Source organism: Crotalus tigris, unplaced genomic scaffold (genome assembly GCF_016545835.1).
Source record: "Crotalus tigris isolate CLP2741 ecotype Arizona unplaced genomic scaffold, ASM1654583v1 scf7180000024374.3283719, whole genome shotgun sequence".
In the NCBI taxonomy this organism is placed as follows: Eukaryota; Metazoa; Chordata; class Lepidosauria; order Squamata; family Viperidae; genus Crotalus; species Crotalus tigris.
In genome coordinates this window covers 1,460,116-1,477,180 of record NW_024100544.1, presented here as the reverse complement: position 1 = coordinate 1,477,180, position 17,065 = coordinate 1,460,116, and the positions used below count along the sequence as shown (strand labels likewise).

The 17,065-nt window shown below is 35.0% G+C and overlaps 1 protein-coding gene across 16 annotated transcripts in view; it reads right to left on the bottom strand.

Annotated features, from left to right (window-relative positions):
- Nucleotides 1-17,065, bottom strand: part of NCKAP5 (NCK associated protein 5) — a 656,435-nt gene that overhangs the window by 158,731 nt on the left and 480,639 nt on the right. For 15 of the 16 annotated variants that reach the window (XR_005554850.1, XM_039328230.1, XM_039328233.1 and 12 more), the window contains 2 exons: nucleotides 12,445-12,513; nucleotides 8,485-8,523 (listed from right to left, as the gene is read on the bottom strand). Coding sequence is in view for 15 of the 16 variants with exons in the window: in XM_039328230.1 (XP_039184164.1) it covers nucleotides 8,485-8,523; nucleotides 12,445-12,513 (108 nt within the window). In the remaining variant the exon portion in view is untranslated. The remainder of the gene's footprint in view (nucleotides 1-8,484; nucleotides 8,524-12,444; nucleotides 12,514-17,065) is intronic. The other variant, XM_039328239.1, reaches the window with a different exon arrangement.

Genomic DNA, 17,065 nt, shown 5'->3' with positions numbered 1-17,065 from the left:
TTTTTCCCCCCATGCCGTCACTCTGCTTAACAAATAATTCCTACAACACTGTCAATATACTAGTAAAGCTATATTACTATGATACTCCTCATCTTTCCTATTACATATCCTTATCTTCTTACGACTATAACTTTGCTGCTTGTATCTTACAATTTATATTGGGGGTTTTTTTGTACCCTAATATGATTTATGTTGTTTGCTTAGTTAGTACTCTATGACTATCACTAAATGTTGCATCTTATGATTTATGTTGAAGTGTTGCATTTTACGATTTATGATGAATGCATTTTCATGTTGTATATGATCATGATTATCACTATTACTTGTATGTACACGGAGAGCTTATGCACCGGAAACAAATTCCTTGTGTGTCCAACCACACTTGGCCAATAAAGAATTCTATTCTATTCTATATTTTTGCCAGGTGAGTGTATAAGACTATTTTGATGATTTCTGCTATGTCTGTATAAATAATAAAGAATAAATACAATAAAATATAAATTATTATATGCTAATTCATTACTTCCCCATAAGGAACAGTGTTCTAGAAGTATTCTTATATAGGGCTGAGTGTTGGAGAAAGATGAGCAAAGTTAGTTTATATTTCATCCCAAGTAAAAATGGGAAAAGCGAACCAACGCCAGGTGAAAAGAAGATAAAAGCTACACTGAGCAGAGGTAGCTATATTTGACATGAGAATATTACACAGTTTCTCTTAACCTCTGTGTTATAAATCAACCAGCACTGGCATCGTATCTATCCCTTCTCCACTGATGTCTCCCTGTGAAACTTTAAATCTTCAGTGAGGAATATTAGTCCTCTTAATATTCCAATGAAATCTGAAAAATTATAGTCCACAAAAGCCAGCTATTGTGAAGATATACAAGCAAGTCAATGAATCATTCCCTCCCTTCCTCCCCCTCTTTGATGTGGGCCAGGACAATATAGGACAGAGCCTACGGGAATAATTTATGTTTCCCATGGATATAGGGTTCTTTAATATGTCTGGGAAATCTGTAATGGGATGAGATGGAGTAAGAGGGATTTTGCTGAAATTACAAACTTTTTCCAGCAAATAGTTCTGGTTAAATAGCACAAAAAAAATGAAGATTCAAAAGCATATAGGAAAAACAGGACATTTGGAGTCACATATAGTTCAGTAGTTATTCTTCAGTCTACTTCTTTCTGAATTCTTTGAAGTGAGTCTGAAGGAACTTTTTATCATCTTTGGTGGACATGTAAGAAAGCTAAGAATTATTAGGATCAAATAAGCATTCTAATTCAGAGAATTCTTAAAATAAATGTACAGTTGAGACCAGGTTTGATAGAGAAAAAAGTTTGTTTTTATATACGATAACAGCAGCAAGACTTTTGTATGCACAGAAGTGGAAAATCCTACAGATTCCCACAAAAGAAGAATGGATGGTGAAGTTAATGGAACTGTCTTAAGATGGCGAAATTAACTACTTTGATTTGAAAAAAAAAAGTCTTTGACTAGCTTTGTTTTATGTGGAAACTACTTTTGGACTTTTTGCCAGAAACTGAAAGAAATGCTGTATTAATTTTGAGATTTGGGTAGAAACACAGTGTATCATTGAATTTTAGATCAAAAGGTTAAGTATATATAAGTATAAGTATATATATGTATAATTCAATAAGATTTAAAAAAAAAAGAATTTGAATGGAGTCAGAGTTTCATTGAGAAAAATCTCTTGAAATTAGATCAAGTTTATTCAAGGACCAAATTGGACACACAGGTGCATAAGCTTAAGCTTTTGTCAGTGGTACAAATAAAATTGTGGTTCTATATATACTAGTAGCACCAGCTGGGTGACAGCAATAGTGAAGTACATCTGATGTCAAAAATTAAGCAGAGTTGGACCTTGCTAGGATGGAAACAACTGAGAACCTCTAGAAGTTGAATTCCCCCCCCCCCCAGAAAACATAGTGGTAAACTTCTTTTATACTTCTAATAAGAAAAAATGGATGTGATCGTAAGCTTGACGTGAAGATTTTCCAATGCTAATATTGCATATGCTTGTATCTGTCAGGGTTGTTTACTTCCCAATTTTTTGCAATTAGAGAATTATACAGAAATCACAACCCAGGAAGTCTTGTCATATGCTCATATGTGAAAATACAGAAACTATATATGTTCTTTGAATGTTGCACCTTTGAGAAAAGGGATAAGGCACATATTTTGTTAATCATTTTGCATATTAGCAAAATATTTGGACAGCCAACACAGTTATGGGTTCTCTATTCCAGATTCACTAAAGTACTGACATGAACAATTGATTTAGCCATAAAAGTTAAAGCTTTTTGATAGGTGCTTGGTTCTGTCCCATCAGCATACACTGTAACTCTAGGATTTAACTTTCTGGCCATAGATATGATAGCTATATTCTATTTCCAAGAATGGCTATCTGTAAACATGTAGATAACAAGCGTACAAGAAAAGGACCATGGTAGAGAAATGGTTTGCTATTGCTCCTTTTGGGGATATTTTTTCACTTCCACTCATAGGATTTACAAATGGTCTGCTAATCAAAGGCCAACCTGGTCCAACCTTGCTTGTTTTTTTTTTTTTTAACAGTTAAGATCACTAGGCATTGCCACTTAGCTTATATAGAAAATTTAAACCTTTGTCAAGCTTCAGCAATAAGGACAAGCAAAGAAATACATGCCTATATGTTGTTACTGTATATATGGCATAGAAATGTCTTAAAATTGAAAACAAGCACATTGCTTTTCTTTCTATAGTTTATTTTTGGAAGCATGCATGACCGAAAAGAACAATGTTTAGCTTCCTGTGTGTGTATTCATTAACAATATTAACAAGCTATAGAAGCACATAAGCCAGCTGAAGCTACAGATTAGAATATGGAAAAGTCTAAAATAACCCAAGTGTTTGTTTTCTCTTATGCTGTGTTAAAGCCAGCATGATGGAGGAAAAAAGAAGTAGGAGGGGGTAACAACACAATGGAACACTTTTGTTATGAGATAGCCAGAAAAAACATAGCTTAGCTTTAATTCAAAGTTAACATTAAATGAACTTAAGAAATCATTTTGCCTGAGCGCATTACCAGGGCAGTGCTTATTTAAAATACCCCTAAGGCTAACCAAGTTATATATTCTCTGCCTACTAAAGTGACAAGGAGGCAATGATATTTTATTTGAAGTGCAGCACAATTCTAAATCCTTTAATTCAGCAAATAGATGCTCTGGTAATAACTGCATCATCGCAGGCCTCACACGGAGAACTATTATAGATATTCTGTTTAAGCAAGCAAAAGTGCTAATGCTACTTCTTAAAGGGTTTCTAATAAATAAGATATGGAGGAGCTAGCAGCTAAAATTAAGATTGAAAACCACAGACTTCAAAGGAATAAATGTTTTATGAGATCCGGGAATTCAGACTAACTTAAACTGAGCACCACCACCCATGTTTCATTTCAAAACCTAGATGTTGACATTACTTGTTCCTAGATTTAAAGTTAAATTAAAATGTGACTGGCTAGAACAGTGTTTCTCAACTTTGGCAACTTCATGATGTACAGGTAGCCCTCGACTTATGACCACAATTGAGCTCAACATTTCTGTTGCTAAGTGAGACACTTGTTAAGTGAATTTTGTTCCATTTTATGATCTCTCTGGCCACAGTTATTAAGTGAATCACGGCAGTTGTTAAGTTAGCAACAGAGGTGTTATGTGATTGTGGTTTCCTCATTGATTTTGCTTGTCAGAAGGTAGCAAAAGGTGATCATCATGACCCTGGGACACTGCAACAGTCATAAATACATGCCAGTTGCCAAGTGTCCGAATTTTGACCTTGGGGATGGCGCAATGGTGTGAGTGTGAAAAATGGTCGTAAGTGTGAAAAATGGTCATAAGTCATTTTTTCCAGTGACACTGTAACTTTGAACGGTCACTAAACAAACTGTTATATGTCAAGGACTATCTGTAAAGACTTCAACTCGCAGAACTGAACTATTTAAAAGTAGAAGTCTAGGTATCTTAAATCATACCAGAAGAGATGGATGGATGGATTACACTTTTTTGTACAGCAAGAACAGTGTTCCTCCTCCATAACAACCCCTTGGATAGGTTTGGCTGAGAGAAACTAGCCAAAATCACCCAGGGAGCTTCTGTTGCTTTAGGCAGACTAGAATTTGGGTCTTGTCATTCCTAGTCCAACACCCCAATCACTATTACCACATGGGCTCCAAAATTTGTATTTCTTGCAAATGTGTAACTGAGGGGCCCTTGGTGCTCTCGGAGCTTGGTTGTTTTCTTGCAGATGTTTCATTACCCAAAGTAGGTAACTTCATCAGTGCATTATCTCATTTTAACCCTGTGCTACAAATATTCTCCTTTAAATGTATGACTGGAAGACCCTTATTTCTTCTTCAGTTTTTAATGTATCTCTGAATCCAAACTATAATCTGCAGAGACAATAGGAACAAACCCCATAATAACAATCCTATTCACAATGGAATATATTTTTTCTTCATATTTCCTGCTCAAAATTGAGTTCACTAAAGGCATTCCATGTCTTATAAAGAATACACATATCCAACATGCCTATTTTAAACTATAGATTAGATGTCAAGCATTCAATGATCTTGATAAATCTCTCAAGTTTTTGTTCTCATTTGATAACATATCCTGTTAGAATCACAATAATTTGATATACTTTGGGGATATTTGTACCTCATTCTTTAAACCATCGTTTAATTAGATTTAATTAATTTAAATAATAAAAACACTACCAAAAGTATCCCTTAAAGGACGAGTGAAGTTTCATAGTGTAATACACATGATCAGTGTTCCTGTTAGGAGTTCTTCAGATTCCTTCTGTATTTATAAAGTCCCTCTGGGGTATCATCTCTTGGTGACATGACTTGTTCTGTCTTAGTGTAATGTAGTAGAAGACTTATCTGTTTACAGGATCTTACTTGGATTAGTGTAGAAGACATTTGTGATTGACCCCCAAAGCAGAATTTCCTATTTACTGTATAGTTTTGCCTTCTTGTCCTTTTGTATAAATGCTCTCAGTCCAGATAGCATTGTAAAAGGGCTGTAAGAGTTAACATTCATTAACATTTAGAATGCTTTGTGTTTCAGCTTCAAGATATTAAATTAGCTGGTGTTACTCAGAAAAGGCTGTGTATCTGTCAAATGTTGTCAATATCAAGCAAATCACTTTATTAAATGCATTTTAATCTATATTCTTGGTCCACTGACAGGGAGTCCATACAACCTGTAGCTTTTGTATCTTCTAATAATGGTAAAAAGAACAGTTATGGGGGGGAAATTAATCCTAAAGGTACTATAAATATATTATGAAAATATTATCTCCCCTTTCTTCACTGTTTTTTGTTTTGGTTTCTTTGTAGTTTTGAAAATGGAAGGATGATGCTTTTAAGTAAGATAATGCTATATTGAGAAGAACACAATCACAAAGACACCCGCATAGAAAGTATTGTTATGTTGTAGAATGCTAATCTGATTCTTGTAGGCCCTTGAAATTAGGATTTGTTTAGCAGACACACATGGAATATATTCCAGTGGTTCATTTGTTTCCTTAATGTTTCATAGATATTATGGAGTTAAAAGATTAAAGCATCTTTTAACTCCATAATATCTATGAAACATTAAGGAAACAAATGAATCACTGTTGAGAATTGTGCAAACCTCATTACTCAAAAGTCCCACATCCTCTTGAATGCTTGGTGTTGGTGCACCCCATTTCCTGAAAGCACATGCAGGCATCTACCAACTATACTTACACTGACACACCTGTCATGTACGTGGAACTTTTAAAAGAGCCTGATATTTTTGTTCTTGGAGAGATGGATCTGGGTAGGTTCTCTGCCATGCACCCCTGCAAATGGATTTCTTACAATCCTAATAACCATGGCCACAAAGATGATCAAAAACCATGTAGGTTTTTTTTTGGGGGGGGGGTTCAGAAAAAAATAATTATAAAGCAAAAATGTTATTCCAAACCAAAAAGTACTAAAAAAGGAGGGAGGGGGAAGGGAGGGAGGAAGCAAAGAAAGAAGGAAGGAAGGACTAGCCAACTGTACAAACTTTCTCCCTGTAATATCCATGTGATAAAGTATAAACAGAATATTATTTGTTTTAAAAAGTTATTTGTCCTCAACCTTCTTCCAGGATATTTTTTCCAGTCTTTCTTGTAAACTAGTTGATTTTTCATGTAAACACTAATTAACTTGCTTAGTGTCCTGAAATTAGCTATGTGCTGCTATCTAGTGGAGTATTTAGGGAACACAGGTTGGGTTCAACTCAACCACAAAGGGACCGGATAATCAGAGTGAAGCAGTTCAAACATTAAGTGAGGCATCATGTGACTGCACCCAATTTTTCTGTGGTCAATAGTGAGACATCACATGGCCATGACTTGCAAGACCTTCCCTGCCAGCTTTTCCACTGATGTTGCTAGTTGGAAGCTGGCTGAAAAAGTTGCAAACGGCAATCGTATGACCCTGCTGCCATCGTAAATATGCAATGGTTGGCAAGCACCGATATCACAGTCATGTGACTGTGAGGATGCTGTGATGGTCGAAAATGCAAGGACCAGACGTAACTTTTTTCAGTGCAGTCATAACTTAGAATGGCCACTAAAGAAATAGTCATACACTGAGGACTATTTTTACCTAGCTTTGCATCGTATGTTCCAAACACAAACAATCAAATTGCCCTAGACTCCCTGAAAATATGATATACAAGAAAAATATACCACTCTTTTTTTAAACAGTGGGCCATCACTGGGCACACAATCTCTTTTTCCCTCTGCAACCATTCAATTATGCCAATACACTAACAGGAGCTCCAAAACAATGCAGCATATAGCAATAGCAATAGCAATTTAGACTTATATACCGTTTTACAGTGTTTTACAGTCCTCTCTAAGCCAGAGGTCTCCAACCTTTTGGGCACCAGGGACTGGTTCTATGGGGAGAGGTTTTTCTGCGGACCGGAGGGGGGTGTTGTTTTGTGTGCTGCCTGCATCTCGCGGATGAGGCTTTGCTTGTTTGTGCGGACTAGTTGCTGGCATGCCACGGCCCAGTACTGATCCACGGACTGGGGGTTGGGGACCCCTGCTCTAAGTGGTTTACAGAGTCAGCATATTGCCCCCAGCAATCTGGGTTCTCATTTTACCAACCTCAGAAGTATGGAAAGTTGAGTCAACCTTGAGCCGGTCACATTCGAACTGCTGGCAATCCGCAGAATTAACCTGCAATGCAGCATTCTATCCACTGGGCCACCACAGCTCTTTATAGACTCACATAGGAACAGAATTGGATGGAACAGAATCTGGCGGAAGATTAAGTTATAGCACGCAAAACTGTTGGGAAGGGAAAATTTTCAAGGAAACAAAAAAGTCCAGTTGTCTTTTGGAAAAAAGCACGTTTGGGACAACCATGACCCAGATGATTAAGAATCTCCATAGACAAATGGCAAAGTCCTCTTCTAGATGAATAAACTCAGCCTTTGTTGGGGGAAAGGGTGGATTAAAGTTTTGGCAGACAAAGGAAAAGGTAAGTCTCCTTTTCCCTTGTTCCGGGAAAAAAAAAAGAGATAAACCCACAATGCAAATGTAATTTTATGCTGCTTCAGGCCACCGCTGTTTTGCTTTGATTTGTAACCCTAGAGCAGTGTTCCTCAAACTTCACAACTTTAAGAAGTGCAGACTTCAGCTCCCAGAACTCTCCAGCCAGCATGGGTTTACACTTGCCAAGTCTTAAAGTTGGCAAGTCTGAAAAGCACTGCCCTAGAGCATATCTTGCTACAGAAAAAATGAGCTTCAGTGTCATACATAAATAATAACTAAAATACAGTATATAAAATAAAAAGACTACACACATATAAGCTGGGAGAAAAGCGAGAAAATTCAATTCATATTGCATAGCAGCCCCAACCAAGTTGGCTATCTTCAAGGTGCATTTCAAGAAAACTAAAAACAGCTGCATGTCTCATTACATGTGTAAGAATGTGATTGTCTGTGGCCCCACATGTAAATGAACATGTTAAGCAAAGCAATCAGTTGTTCTAAATCTGTAAGAATGGCATCACCTAGTATCTAAAACAATGGGGTCATATTCCAACGCTATATATTACCAGTGATAAATTTATTAAATGTTAACACTCCCAAATATGGATGAGATTTCAGGTCCAGCTTAACTTGGAAGTAATCTTGTAAATTATTAAAGTCTACTCAATGGCTAAGAGCCTTCTGCCTATTCTGCAGGATTTTATCAGCAGGAAGACACTGCTTTGTGTTGGTTGAAATAAATTCTTAATCTTCATTCAATGGCCTCAGAAGGAGAATCAATGGGATTCCTAGTGATTCAACGCAATATATCACCATGTTCAATTTACTGGATAAAAAAGGTTGATAGTTTTAGTTAAGTATTTTTTTTCCCTTTGGCACCACAGAGAAAATAAATGACTTACCTTCTGAGTAAGCAGAGCTTGTACAACCTGGTTGGCTACCTATAAAAGAAATAAATCATAGCTGAGAATTATTTTTCACAATTGGGGGAAAAAAATAAATTCTCCTAACTTCCATAGAAACCGAGTGTCTATTGTTGTTTTTTTTAATGTCAAAACTTGGTAGGTTTTTTTTTAATTTTTATTAAGTACAAAGAAAAAAAAAGGATTAAAAACATTGAACATGGTAAATCGTCTTTGACTGACATCTCAGTCCATATTGTATATTAATTACATATAATATATCTATATACAAACTATACATTTCTAGTCTCTATCTCAGTTTATCTCTTTATTGTGACCTCCATTTTTTCCCCTCCATCTATAAAATTTCTTCCATATTCGATAAAATTCTGTTTCTTCCTGATTTTTTAATCTTTTAGTTATCCTGTCTAGTTCTGCACAATACATAATTTTCTTTATTAGTGCTTCCCCACTCGGTACTTCCATTGCTTTCCACTTTTGAACAAATAGTATCTTTGCTGCTGTGACCACATGGATAATTAAATGTGTGTCCTCTTTATTTACATTTTTCTCTAGTATTCCTAATAGGAATGTCTCCGGTTTATATTGAATGTTTTGCCTAGTCATTTCTATTGCCCAATCCCAGACCATACGCCAGTACACCTGTGCTTCTCTACATGTCCACCATACATGAAAAAAGGTGCCCTTTTCTTTTTTACATTTCCAACACATAGATGAATATCCATTATACATTTTGGCTAATCTAAACTCGGTAGTTTTTTAAATGACCCCCTCAACACAACGTTTTTCACCCTGCAAAGTGAAAGGGGTAGAACCAATTCAGACCAGGAGCCACACAAGTCAATTAGTTTGAAGGTAGAAACCAGCATTTCTCTCCTCCAAATGGAAAAGGCAACCCTGAAAGTATCAAAAAGGAAAAAAAAAAAAAAGATCATCTGTTCATTGCAGCTAGGTGGCGTTGCATGCTCCAGAAAATTAAAATACCTACAGCTCAATCAGAGTAGAATTTTACCATACTTTTTTTTATATAGACTTAAATCAAATAACAAAAGCTTTGATTTAAAGAACTATGTATACCATTAATTTTACTCCATTCTTTCCTCATCTACTAGGATTATTATTTTCTGTATTTTCATCTTATTTAGTTTCCTATTTATCATTAAATTTAAAATTCCAAATTAGATAAAGTCTATCACATATTCTTATTATGCGATTAATAATAATTGAATGAGCGATATACTACCATTTTTGTTTTCTGCTATGAAGCCCTTTTTATGTAAATGATTGTTTAGAAATTAGATACCCTTTCTTCCACTAATGTGATTTAAAAATTTTGTTTCCTGTGAATTAGAATTTAATACAGGAATTCAGCCTTTTTCTAAATACTTATATTTTTATAGAAGTCAAATGCTTGAAATGATTCACGTTCTCATAAAATGCCTGATTCCCTTCCTATCATTTCCAAAATTGTTCTCTAACCTAAGGCATCACAGACAGCAAAGGTCATATAAAATAGCTATCTCTATGATTTAATAATACAAGACACAGATTAAAACTGTAGTTAGAACTCACAAGAATATATAACTATAACTTTTTGGTAAGAGTGGCACAGAAGAAATATGCTATATTGGTTTTTTTTAAATCTACAAATAAGCAAATACTTTAAACTTCACGATTAATATCCTAAATTTTGGGAGTTCTGTAAAGTACCCACATATTCATTGAAACAACTGCACATAGACAAAGTGATATAATAAGAGAGGAGAAGGATAAAATATTTCAGGAATTCTACAAATTTTAATAAACCAAGTGTCTGAAATTAAGATAGTATATTGGGAAGATGATATATGGATGCTTTTATTTATGGAATTACTAAACAACTGCCTAACAACAGCAAGATGGAGCATTAGATACTATATGCTAACAAATAGATTATTACAAATGTCACAAAATATTATGTAATGTGCGTAAGGTAAATTAATGCCTTAAAATAAAATCAATACTTTTTTTCTTTTTTCATGCTACAATTTCCTGAGCTTATTTATTTATTGTTCAGGGAGGCAGGGAGGAAGGAAGGAAGGAAGGAAGGAAGGAAGGAAGGAAGGAAGGAAGGAAGGAAGGAAGGAAGGAAGGAAGGAAGGAAGGACATAAAGTGCTGTTTACACTACAGTTTAATTCAAGTACACAATATATTTTTCCTTAGAGGAAATAACAGAGATTTTAATTAATTTGAAAGCAACTGTTTCAGGGATAACTTTTAAAAAGAAGAATGTTAGTCCTTTTAAAAAATAATAATGTTATTTATTTATTAGCTTTTTATCCTACCTTTCTTACTTTATAAGAAACTCAAGAAATGGAAGAAATAAAATACTTCTTCTCCTTTTTTTACTCACAATGGGATCTATCCAGCAATTCTGAAAAAAGATGAATCTGATCTTTTCTTTCTTATTTCTTATCTCAGGTCCCATTTTGGTTGTGTATTCTTCCCTCTTACTTTCTTCATGTCAAGGGCTGTCCAGTATTTGGCCTGTAGTTCCCTTATACTCTTTGGGCAAAAACTAATTTTAATTTATATAACAAGGGTTTAAAAACATAATCCCTTTCCATCTACAGTGCAATCAAAGAGATTAGCTTGGGCAATACTATTCTTAGCCATGCAAGTGAGGTAACACACTCTTAAAGTTTATGGCTTATTGGCTCTATTTAATTTCATTATTCAGTTATCAATTTTGATAGCAATAGTGCATGCTGAATCATTTTTTTAGTGATTGCAAATTGATTGGATTTTATCTTCTTTAACTTTGTTTTGGTTTCATAATTTTATTGTGCGAAGATCAACCATTCGATTTTTCATTTGGCTTGTTTGCTATACTACTTTAAAATGGTGTCATCATAATGACCTTCGCCATTATAACACAAAAGGCTATATCTGCTTACCACTACACCCCTTCCAAACTATGCCACTTAACAAACAATATCCAAGTCTTCTTTGTCAAAGTAACACTTCTTAGTAATTCTATTTTTTTCCAAGGCCACCACTTCTTAGTAATTCTATTTTTTTCCAAGGCCCCCACAGGGAATATATCTGGCTATCATAATCTGCCTATTTACTGCAAAACTGTTAAGTCTCCTATGATTTTTATCTTCTCAGTTGCCAGGCTTCCTTGGACCATCTCAGACACATGGCTTTTCAAGCTTTGTTTGAAAACCTCTAGTCATGGAGCATCAGTGACTCCAGGAGGCAGGCTGAAATTCTCATGGTCAAGAAATTAAGGATTAAGGAGGAATTTCAAGACCATGAGAATTACAGTCTGCCTCCTAGAGTCACCGATGCTCCGTGCCTAGAGGTTTTCAAAGCATGGATAGCCATGTGTCTGGGATGGTCCAAGGAAGCCTGTACTGGGCGGTAGACTGGACCAGAAGAACCATGAATCCCTTCCAACCCCATGGTTTTACAACTCTAAAGCCACGAGCTTCATTCCTTCATATTCTTTAGTTCACGGATAGACAAAAACCTCCCACTTTTTAATTAGTAGAGAAGATATTGTTGGTCTTGATGCCTGGAGTTTTGAGCTAAAAGAACTTTTGTTATTTGGGAAAAAAAAGGATACAGCAAAATCTGTGTGAAAATCGAACTGCCTACGATGGCTCCTTTGCAATAATTCTCATTATCCTAAGAAATTTGCTAATAACTGAAATGAAACTATGTGAATTAGTTTATGATTCAGACATATAGCATTCTACAAATAATAGAATGGTTGTCTGAAAGACGGCCAGTTATATAAATATTTTCAATAAATCAGTTAAAAAAATAATTAAAAACTTGAGATTGAGAATTAAAAGAAAACAGAAGCAAGTCAGAAAGCTGAGTATGGGAGGGAGAAGGGGACATTTAACCAAAGACTAGTCACTAGGAGACCAACTTTCCATCCATCTCACCTCATCAAGACACCTTTCATACTGCTCTCGCTGATTTTTATTTTCCATAGCCAGTGCGGAATTCTCTGCCTGAAAGACACACAAGCACATACATACAAACAAAAATATAAATTAATTAGTGGATTTAGTGAAGAACATGACAATTATACCGGCAGTCCTTGACAGTTCATTTAGTAACCATTCAAAGTTACAACGGTAGTGAAAAAAAGTGACCTTATGACTGTTTTTCACAATTAGGACCATTGTACCATCCCCATGGTCATGTGATCAAAATTCAGAATTTGGCAATAGTTCATAATAATGATGATTGCGGTATCCCCTTTTGCGACCTTCTGACAAGCGAAGACATTGGGGAAGCCAGATTCACTTAACAGACGTGTTATTAATTTAACAGTTGCAGTGATTCATTTAACAACTGTGGCAAGAAATGTTGTAAATGGGGCAAAATTCACTTAACAAATGCCTTGCTTAACAACAGAAATTTGGGGCTCAAATGAGTAAGTCAAGTACCTATGTTGTGTATGTAATCTCATCATCTCATAACCGTGTAGGATAAATACACAGTTCTTTATGATCTAATGTAAACTTCAAATTTTTTTAAAAAACCCTCCAAATACATGTTGTTGTTCAGAAATAACACAAATTCTGTTAACTTTATTAAATTACACGAGCAATATATTGCAATTTAGAAGAGTCAGACAGGTCTCTGTAATGTTTCCTTGACAGATACTGAAAACAGCCTTTAGTAAAAATACTGCAATGGATATTTGTTATATCAATTTTCTTTTATTCAAGTCTAGGTGCTAGGAAACCATGTGCTAGGAAACCATGAGTCAAGGGCATTCTCTTCCCTCTCTAAATCAGAGAGCTTTGTTTAATATTAACAGATTTACAACTACAATAATAAAAACTAATTTCCTTTTATCATTCAGACATCATAGCACTGATGGCTAGGGCAGTCATATTTTCATTTTCATTTGTTTTAATTATTTTGGTTCTTGAACATGCATTTCCCTTACTATATACACAATATTTTGTTCAGAACAATAGCAGAACAGGTATATAAGCTTTTTCCATTAAAGCAAACCAACAAAGAAACCTTCAAGACTATAAAACTAAATTCATCAGTACAAACTAAAGCAGGAAAGGTGGTTCGATTCAACAGTAAATTCCATGATATCACTGCATCTGGGCAACCCACAAAACTAAGGCAACCTTTTTTTCAACAAATCTGCTTCTCAAAAGCAGAAATCTCTTCTGGCATTGGAAATGCCAGGTGAAGGCTGAGGGAGGAAACAACCATGATCACCTCTGTGTCACAATGAGAAAGGTGTCATTTCTGAAGCACAAAAAATCTTCTCTGAAAGAAACCCAAGAGTATCATACAGTGCAAATCCCATTCTAGTCCATATAAGTGATATTTTAATAAAAACGTTGCAAAGAAAAAGGTGACTCTGTTCAGAATTCATTCAATACCTTTACGAACCATCTTTTCTCTAAGAGCCAAAAGTGGGATCAAATTCTGTCCTACAACTAGGCCATCTCTCCATACATCAATTATGTGAGATAGGCCAGGTCACTCATTTATCATTGCAAGATCTTTTGGTTCATATCATGGCTGAGGCTGAAACTGAAATTGGATCTTCCTGATAGCTATTCCAACATATTAAACACTATCTGACCTGTATGGATGGTGCCCATCTGAGTAAATAAGCATTAGCACTCAGTGAATAAGATTGCTACTAGTAAATAAAACATGCCATAAAATACTGAAACATAGAAATACAGAAAAATCCTCCTGTTCTGGGTGTTACATCTCATTCCCTCTTCACATCAGTTTTCTATTATTCCCTCTTCTCATCAGTCTTCCATTATTCCCTTCAACAAACATTAAGCCAGCATTTCCAGCATAGAGTGACTCCTTAAGTGACCAAACGTTGCCACAATCTTTATATGATAAAAAGTTAAACAATTCTCTGCAATTCTGAGTGTCAAGTTGTTTATAAATTCAAAATAAGAACAGTGAGTTTGATAGGTGGAAAAATTTGGACCCCACTGTAACTTTTTTTGGGGGGGAAGAAATAATAGCTCCCAAACATTTTCTATAGTTAATTTTCTTTCTATTTATGTAGTTATTTCACTATTTCTATTCTTGCTTTTGGACTTCTTTCCCCACTCTTCCTTTCAGAATTCTTCTAGTTCAGAAATATTTGTAGGTCTCATGGCATGCACTGCATGTCTTCAACCATATTCAAGAATGCCATTACAAAACATTTACGGTATCTTTCTTTTCTGGTTAACTGAACAAAATGTTTCAGATCATTGTCTTGCTGAAATATCCAATTTCTGTTCAACTTTAAACTTTTTACTAATTACTTGGATACAAAATTTTCTTCCAAATTCTGATTCACTGAAACATGATTTGATCTACTGTGTATGTACAACTTTATATAAAATGGCCACATTTAAAGCAAAATAAATCAGCAGTCCAACATCCTATCCGTGTTCACATACCATGTGTTTACACTCAAAAGGCCCCCATTCATTACTTCCAAGGACTTTCAGCAGGCACTTTCTGCAGACATCTAGAACACGGGTGTCAAACTCATGACATGTCTCAACATTTCGTGACTTTTTTCCCATTGCCGGCAATGGGGTGGGCACAGTTTTGGAGTGGCCCATCCGGCCCGCAGGCCGGCAGTTTGGCACCCCGACCTAGAATAAGCAATCTTCAAATAACTTGGCTCCAAGCTACACTTTGACATGTACCCCATAATATTAGAACTTTGTGGCAATAACACAATAACAATAGCCATATCCTTCATTAGAGGTGCGGTTTAAGAAAAGCCCCACTTAGAGTGTATTATACTAGTTAATCCATCACATGATAAGATCATGAGTCACTGTTGCTAGCACTTTCTGGTCCTGAAAAATCACAAATGGCATAAAACTAAAGCTGGGGAAAAACCTTCCTTACCACAACTTCCATCATATATCCTTCAGATTGGATTGATCAATGACCTTCAATGCCATACTCATGAAAAATATGCCATAATTCATTCCTATATATTTTATCATATTTCCTCTAAATCTAGAGGCATGCAATAAACTTTCTCACGTTCATACATTTTTCAAAGACCTGCAGACAAAGATCCAGTTTGTCTAGCAAAAGACACAATCTACTTCCTAAATCTTGAACACTGTATCTTTTGGTATTCTTTCGATCAAAATTCCATCTGACATCTTCAACTCAACTTTACAAACTAATTGTTTTGTCCTTCTCTTTCTAAATTTCTTTTTGTATAGGGAGACAATAATGCATTCTTCCACGTGATAGAGGGAGTATCCAGGGGAGTGAATTTGGATAAGATTTCTTATAAGGAATTACTTAGTTTGGTTGGGCAAGATTGGCAATTAAAGTGTTTGACTGAGTTGAAGCAAGAAAATATTGTACACTCTTGGTTTCATTATAATCAATTGTTAGTGAGGTGGAGTTTAGATCAAAAGGTTGGTATCACTTTAGAGGATATGAAATTGGTAAAACAGATTAAAGATCAAAGTCAAACTCATATAAAAAAATTTATAATGTTTTAATAGAATTGGATTCTGAAACAGAATTAGTTAAAGACTGTATGATTAAATGGGCGCAAAATATTCAAGAGCCGATTTTATTGGATATATGGGAGACAATTTGGGTTAGAAATGTAAAATTCACTCAGGCGCAAAATTTAAGAGAAAATTTTTATAAAACGTTTTATAGATGGCATTTGGATCCCCAAAAGTTGTCCCGCATGTATCTGAATTTACAGCCCAAATGTTGGAGATGTGGAAATTTAGATGCAACTTATTTTCATATTTGGTGGATTTGTAGAGATATTAAAGCTTTTTGGATTAAGATCTGGTGGAATATTCAAAAGATTTTTAAGAGAAAGATAAAGTTTACCCCACAATTGTTTTTGTTGGGTATTATTGTAGATTTTGATGTTAAAGAAACTAATTTGATGTTGAACCTTATAACAGATGCAAGATTATTGGTGGGGCAATATTGGAAGAAAAACTTATTGCCTACTTTGGAAGAATGGATACTTAAAGTGTCTAATTTAGCAGACATGGCGAAAATCTCCGCCTATTTGAAGGATCATTCACAAGAAAAATATATTATGGTTTGGAGAAGATGGATTGATTACATTCAGAAGAAATATGAGATTGAAAAGTATTATCTTGCTTTTGAATAGATTTTAGATAATTATTATTAGTTTTAATTATTTTATTATTTTTGACTTAAATTGTTAATATTTGTTGGGAGAAGGAGTTAAAGTGTGTTATGGTTTTGATTGATAGTATAGTTGGTTAATGTTAGTTAGATTATGTTGGTTTATTTTATTTTTTATCCTGTAATCAGCTCTGGGAAGTGGGGGGGGGGAAGGGGTGGGGGGTTTATATTGTAATACATTTATAAAACTTTTAAATAAAAAAAAATAATGCATTCTTCCAAATTACAAGCAGACACGCAGCTTCACAAACATATTAAATAAGGAACAGAGCTACTGTGTAAGGAAACCATACCCATATTTTAACATTTCTCCAATTAGGCCATCTATATCTGCAGTCTTACTGTTTT